Source organism: Etheostoma spectabile, chromosome 10, assembly GCF_008692095.1.
Source record: "Etheostoma spectabile isolate EspeVRDwgs_2016 chromosome 10, UIUC_Espe_1.0, whole genome shotgun sequence".
In the NCBI taxonomy this organism is placed as follows: domain Eukaryota; kingdom Metazoa; phylum Chordata; class Actinopteri; order Perciformes; family Percidae; genus Etheostoma; species Etheostoma spectabile.
Window position 1 is genome coordinate 23369385 of NC_045742.1, and position 7711 is coordinate 23377095.

General features: G+C 37.9%; 1 protein-coding gene across 2 annotated transcripts in view; it reads right to left on the minus strand.

Annotated features, from left to right (window-relative positions):
• Positions 1–1642: 1642 nt before the first annotated feature.
• Positions 1643–7711, minus strand: part of LOC116696954 (plastin-3) — an 18452-nt gene continuing 12383 nt past the window's right edge. Inside the window, exons 10-17 of one of the 2 annotated variants that reach the window (XM_032528227.1) lie at positions 6343–6532; positions 6166–6244; positions 5252–5369; positions 4426–4559; positions 3453–3576; positions 3156–3280; positions 2073–2208; positions 1643–2024 (exon numbers count right to left, since the gene is read on the minus strand). In XM_032528227.1, the coding sequence (XP_032384118.1) occupies positions 2076–2208; positions 3156–3280; positions 3453–3576; positions 4426–4559; positions 5252–5369; positions 6166–6244; positions 6343–6532 (903 nt within the window). In that variant the 3' untranslated portion in view covers positions 1643–2024; positions 2073–2075. Of the gene's footprint in view, positions 2209–3155; positions 3281–3452; positions 3577–4425; positions 4560–5251; positions 5370–6165; positions 6245–6342; positions 6533–7711 lie in introns of both variants that reach the window. The other variant, XM_032528226.1, reaches the window with a different exon arrangement.

Below are 7711 nucleotides of genomic sequence, written 5' to 3' on the forward strand. Positions count from 1 at the left end.
AAATCTTTGATTATCCCAGTGCCTTACGGGACATAAAATAACACACAAAAAACATTTAATGTATATATGGAAAATTGCTTTTATTGGATGTTATTGATCCGATTGTACACACTTAGTTTTGGAAGTATTGCTATCATGTAAATTAATATGTTTGCCCACAGTAGCACCAATAGAGATAACCATTTGGGATTAAAGAAAAAAACAGGAAAAAAGTGGAATTTTAACATTAGCGGGAACAAACCTGGATAACTTGTCAACATATCCACGTATTCAACTGAAGCATCAGGACAGAAATATTTTAGACTAATAAAGAAATGTCTTAGAATGTTTATTACAAATGAATTCATATTTCAATCACTGTTTACTCAGCAAGAAAAACAACAAAAAAAACTGAATTCATATTCCTTGAAATTGTTTCCATGGATCCGTTGTATCAACTTGTCAAATCCTGATGTGTTCCTGTATGAATAGTCTAGGAATCATCTCCTGATAGGATTTTGTATGTATATATATAATATATATATATATATATATATATATATATATATATTATATATCTGACTACAATGCAGCTACTCTATGCGCCATCTTCTGTTTTATCGAGTGTATATGAAATCAGAGGCAGCTTTAATAGGTTCAAATTCACATATCCACAATTTCAAAAAGACATTACCGCATTGACCAACAAAATAAACTCTTATTTTTCCAAAATGGGAGCTGTGACTAATACTCCCATAAATGTTTTTAATGTTGGGCTTTGATTTACGTCAGGCGTCTGAAATATTTTCAGATGCAAATAATACATTTTAAGGGATTCTCATGCAGTATTAAGCTATTTAATACTAGGATTGTAATATATTATGGGATTTTACAATGGGTTTGGTGTAAAAAATAATTTTAGGGTAATCAATTGATAAATGTATTGATAGATTATAAGTGAGTTGGTTTCCATTTATCATCTGCGTGGTTCAGGAAGTTTTAAGGGGTTAAAAAAAAAAAAAAAAAAAAAAAAAAAAAAACCATTTAGAAAATAGCATGACCCTTTTTTTTTTAATAACATGAACGCTATTAAGATATTGCATCATGTAATTTGATCCGTTTGAAGGGGTTTTAGGGTCCTTAAAGATAATCCATTAAATACCTAAATTTGTTCATTTGTACATCCATCAATCTAATAATTGGCCACTTAAAACACAATTATAACCCCTAATTACATCTCTATTATTGGGTAAATGAATGGATTTACAGCTTCCAGTGAAACATCATAAACTGCATATAATCCTGCACAGCTTTGGTCATTTATACAAATAAGGCATAAAAAAGGTATTCAGCAAAGAATATAGTATTATGGCTTATCATTAATCAGTGCTTAGACTGTGAATTGGCTGGCACATTTAATGATACAGAAGAACCTGGTATATTATGAGATAGTGAGACATGGGAAACCCGGAGGCACACACACATTTCATAATAATAAAAAAAATTAAACGCTGAGGAAAAACAATCACCTATCTCAATATATTGCTTTCAGCAGGGCTGATAGATGTTAATTGGTCATTGTTCCCGCTTTTCCATGTATCAAGACCTTTCCATTTAAAGAAACAAAAGCCATTCTTTCATTTGTTGTCATTCGTTTTTTTTCCTCAACAGGCTTACCCCTCGTGTACTGGGCAGACCCTGTAAACACGTCGCCAGTAGAGACAAACACATTCCTGCTGAGATATATATATATTCATATTAATGAGCAGTATGGGAAGATGAGTGTTTTCTTAATGTGACCCTGCTAATCACCCAACTACCCAAGTGTCCAGAAGCAAAACTGAGATTCAGAAAAAAACACACCCAAACCCCAAATATTTACCCCTATGGTCTGAGCCCTCAGATGGCCACTAGTGTAATTGTTTTATGGCCAAATGCAGAATAACTGCTTAAAAGAACAAGACAATACAGCTCTGTTCTGTTGACTCTCTTTATGACTCATGAAATCACACGGGCAAACACAGTCAATCAGTATGCACGTGTGTGTGTGTGTGTGTGTGTGTGTGTGTGTGCGTGTGCGTGTGCGCGTGCATCCTTTATGCCCTCTTCATGCCTCTCCCCATCAGGCAGGCGAAGATGGTCATCACCATTTTGGGGTTAACCTCTACCAGGTCCTCAGGCAGGGCGTAGACCTTCGCCCCGATCTTCCTCGCCATGGAAATGGCATACCTGGTGGAGGAAAGGACCGCGGTTAGCGTCACCGTGGCAACGTATTAGATCTGTGACACTCATTGTCTTTTTCAGTTACCCGTTTACGCGTCAAATGTATTCATTTCAGCACTATTCTATCTCTGTTCATTCATTTTACCAGCTAAAATATGGAGTTATATTTGTGTCAAAACTCTGAGTTTGTGACGGGACATTTTGAACACTGTGGAAAAAAAAAAAAAGGCAAAATCTTTTGGTTAGCACATATATAAGCAATATTTTGTGGAGAAATTGTTGCAGTTATCCACATAGGCTAGGGCTTCCCTGCCACTCTTGTGACCAATAATCTAGCGATTGGATTGGAGACAAAACAGCCAATCAGAAATTACCTACTTAAACTTCTTTAAAGTGGGACAAACTTGACAGGATTGAGTCAATTTCTTTGATAAATAATATGTATATTGGACTGAATGTGTGTGTCTATGTAGGGTGAATTTTATATAACCCATGTTTAGCTTTATTTATTATGCATATGTTGGTTATTTTCGGTGTCAATATATCATTTTCATTTGTTTTGATTTATTTTTTGGACATATACTGTTTTCATGTTGAATTTTTCGGATATATAAGACCTTATAAATATTCTACACTGGCATCCTACGTTGACATTTTTTTCAAGCAAGAGGGGATGTGAAAATAAAATAAAAAAGACCTATTTCAATTCTCTGGTTGGAATCGTAGCTCACTAACAGTGTAAAGGGAAACTTGGGCAAATACAGAGTAGGTAGGCTATGTCGCTCAATTTAAATTAGTCTTTAAATGATAATTTCTCCACAAAATATAATTCATGGACGTGCAAAACATTTTTCTTTGCTGTAGATGTCCCATTGCGTGGTCAGAATTTTGTCACACATATAAAACCCAGCAACAGCCAACAAACAGTCAGAAAAACACAGGTAGGTGATTACTTGGCATTGTTTAGTTTGTCTTCGTCTGACAGACTTCCTTTGTGAACCAGCTCAAAGTTTACACTTTGTGGCTGAATGGCATCAATCAGGTCCAGAACCGGGATACTGGTGCTGATCGCTTTGTCCTGAACACACACATACACACATACAAAAACACACAGTAAAAAAAAAAAAAAAAAACAATTCCAGATATAGGTAAAATCAAAATTCATTATTACCCCTACAACAATGCTGAATGCAGAATGGTTGTGTTGTTAAAACTACACTCTTTAAAAACTAAAACATGACCTAACTCACCTTAAAGCTTTTGATAGAGGAACTCTTGCCAGCCTCGGCCAAAGTCTTGTTGACCCATGAAACTATCAAATCGTCTCCTGCAACTGCTCCGTGCCCGAGGTCTTCAAGAACATTTAACGTGTACCTGCGTGCAGATTATAAGGCGTAATAATGTGTAAGAATAGCAGCAATTACTGCAAAATTAGGGGTGCATGATATCTCAACTTAATCTCGCTATCGCAATACCATGTTGTGCAATATTAGATCGAAAGTGTCACAATAAATACGCAATACTTTATTTTGGGGAGCCATGCGTCCCGTCTGTTAACTGATAAACAGCAAAGATTTGAACATACTTAGAGACCCTTCATTAACTATGTTAAGGATTTAGATGTGAAAGAGGAAGAAGCTTGTTTCTGAGCTTGTAGAATTTATTTTAATTTTAAATGTATGCTATATTTCACATCTATTGCAATAAATATATACTATATTGTGGTGGACTGGTGGCTGGAGAGGTGCCAGTTCACCTCCTGGGCACTGCCAAGGTGCTCTTGAGCAAGGCACCGAACCCCCCAACTGCTCGTGGCACCTTTCCATGGGTAGGCCCCCCCCCCCCTCCCCTCTGATATCTCTCCATTTAGTGCATGTATTGGTACTGAGCATGTGTGTGTAATTCAGGCCTGTGTGTGTAATAAGAACAGAGTGCAAATTGTGATTTCCCCTTGTGGAAATACTAATAAAGTATATATTAATCTTAATCATAAATATTACCATCTGTTAAAACAGGAGAAGCACTATTTTATTGCATTTTATTTTTCTTTTAAAAGTTATTTTAGTTTAATTTTTTTTCTTCTTAAAAGTTCTTAAATTTTCTTATTTGTTTTGCTGTGTCAAGGCCATAATGTGAAGTTGTAATACATATTATATATTTCATGCTGCTAAAATTGACATAAAAATATATTTCTAAAATGAAAAAGAAAGAAGATTTAATCACCTCCTCATCAACTGCCACACCAGCGCCAGAGTTAGAGTTGGGTTTCCATCATAGAGGTCCTGTCCGCCAATCCCCACCAGGGAGAAACCAGCTTTCTTCTTACCCAGCTCCACAGCATACGTACAGTTTTCCATCTGTCACACACACACAAAGTTAGTATATTTTATGATAAACTCAGTTAATAAAGCAAGATTAATGCCCCGTTCACATTTGGTTTTAAAATATGTTTCGGTGGATAGCCGAGACACATCGCTGTTCACACCTGTGTCTATCTAGCGTGTCACGCTGACCACGTGTTCACATTTCATGACGACCCACGTTAACTCCACTAGAACGTAAAAGGATCCCACGCATATTACTAATTATTATTATTATTATTATTATTATTATTATGTCCACACTCTTGCCAGTCCTGTTAGAGATTGTGTTGGTACATTTGGAGATATTGGCGTCAACAGAAGCCAACACGGTCACACAACTTTGTCCAACTCACTGTACAATGGTCACCAAAACAACCACCATGTCTGGCATGAGGACCTTATTTACCTCTTACACCTTTGGCCGCGACGCATCAGGGCACATATTGTTTACACTGAAAAGATATGTGGTCAAATGCATCCCAGACAACCCCGGAAAGTGGTTTGAGTGATCGGATCACAATGAGTCTTGGTGGTCGTTTACAGTGGTATTTAGCATAACAAACACACACAAAAACATTGTATTTCATTTAATATCTTCCTCATTAATTGAAGGTTGTAAACCCACTCTTTAAAAGCATACATACTGTAATTGTAACGGTTTTGAAAGTAGTATAGTGTAAATGTACCTTTTTTAAATGCCCTGCTCCTTTTCCCTTGAATGGAGGTTGGTTGACTTTGTCCCAGTCCACTGGCACCTTAATCGTTTTATAGAGCTGGAGAATCACCATGGCATCCTGCAGATCACTGCGTTAACACAAGTTAACATTACACACACGGCAGTATTGAAACAGTGTGAATTAGTAGTCCCTCTTACACAGAGAGTCCGCAATGAAGGACTGCCGTTATGCTGGCTTGGTTTGTTCACACAGAAGCACGCAAAGGCAACATAATGCCACTCCAGGGTGGGATTGTTTTTAATAGCATGCTAACAGTGATGTGTAATACAACAGAGTTGTGTCTGGGGGGTGTGAGCCAGCCGGCACTGTTGAGTCAACCACGCATAACAGCATAACAGGAGAGTGGAGAGATTAAATGAATTCCCTATGAAAACAGTGGTATGAGTGAAATCCTCTCCCTAGTCCCCCAAAGTTAACTCTGAGTCAACTTTTGCAGAGCGTTAGCCAATAGGAGGGCAGACTCCCGAACCTGCTTCCAATATATTCTGCCCTGTGTGTGTGAGAGTGTGTCTGAAAGAGGGAGTGAGCGAGTGGAAGAGAAGGTGGACTATTGCACGCAATGTTTTTGTAAACTAATAACTTTGGCTACTCAAACCGCCGTTTTGTCACTTTTGGACCTGCCTATGGGTCTACTCGGTCATCACTACAGCGTCGTCCCACCATGCTGGCTGTCCCTTTCACACAGACGTTACTGCTCTGTGACTACCCTCCAACAACAACTCTGTCTCCCCATGACATCTTCGTAACTTTCACACAGATGGCTTAGAGGCGCCACAGACAGGCTGTGTGCAAGGGCCTACTGTGGCAATAAGCAGAAAACACGATAACTACAAATACAGTCATTTTAAGAGAGGGATACTGACCCGTAGATATGGTGAACATGTGGACTGACTCCCAGAGAGTTCATCCAGTTCCTGAAAGTTCTCTCCTCTCTGGTCTCACCTTGACGGAGACAAGAAAAGAAAGGTAAGGTAAGCCTGGCAGCTTGTGTAGATGTGGCGACAGTATATGTGATTGAGGGATTGTTCCTCCATGCTTACTCTCCACATTGTTCCAGTCTTGGTTGTCTGGTTTGGTGAGAGCCGGGTGTTTGTTGAAGAGCTTGGCTACGAAGGCCATGTTGAGCTTGGAGTTTCCATACACGACGTCGGCGGCCGTTACAAACTGTCTGCAGCCGAGGCGCTCGGCCTGTTTCAGCATACACTCTGCTCTCTTGGTGAGATCCTTCTCCTAGTGTAAACACAAACAAAACACACATTTACATTTAGTAAATGCGTGTGGGGATCTGTCATGTGGGATACAGCCTTTAAGGCAGTGTTTCTTAAATGGGGGTTTGTGTACCTCTAGGGGTAATTTGGAGTACTGCAGGGGGTACAAGACATTTCTTTAAATTCCATGAAAAATTACACTACAATACTGAATTAATTAAGTCGTGCATTTTAAACATTTGAAGTAGTATTGAAGTGTGTAGTGCTGTAATGTACCTCTTTATACAGCCTTGTTTTGCTACTACAGTGCTTTGCAAAGTTTGAGAACCACTGTTTTAAGGGGTCCCATGTACTAAATGACATCTCAAAACTAATGTGACTACACATCCAGATTGTCCCTAGTATTTATGTATGGTTTTGGAATCACAAAATCACAGGTTCACTAAGAAATTCTCACTATGTTCCATGTACAGGAGATGTCAGTTTTACTACTAGAGTGAACAGTGTTAATTCCCATGGCTGAAGAGACAAAGAAAAGAACACCACCTATAGAAAATCTAACTGTAAATGAAAAAGCAAGCAAAATATGTCAACACCACCTATGGAATGGGATTGGTTGGGTTACACAAGGATGTTACTGTAATGAAAAGGCTAAACAGCCAGGGGCATGATGATGCATACAGACCAGAGGAATGGAACTACTTTACTCCAGTGCTGTACTTAAGTACACATTTGAGGTACTTGTACTTTTAATGCCATTCTTTACTTCTACTTTACTACATTTCAGAAAGAAATATTGTACTTTTTACCCTAACCGCTAGGGTAAATCTAACCGTTTTAGTTATATATACACACACACAAGGCCAGACTTTGTTTTAAACCGATGTAAATTCTGCCTTTTATTCAGTTGTTTAACTCTGAGCAGGAATTAAATAGGCTCAAACACAAACTTAGTTACGTTACAAATTAAGATTTTTTTGCACACAGAACACATGTAGTTTATAAAATCCAATGTCTTATTATAAATCCAACTGAAATAATTAGCAGATTAAAACACTTAAACTGTTTTGATCGTTTCCAGTTTCTAAAATGTGAGGATTTTTCTGCATGACTACTTAAACTTTTATTACTTCAAGTTCATTTTCCTAGTGATGCTTACCTACTAACTGATTTTATGTAAAGCACTTTGAATTGCCCTGTT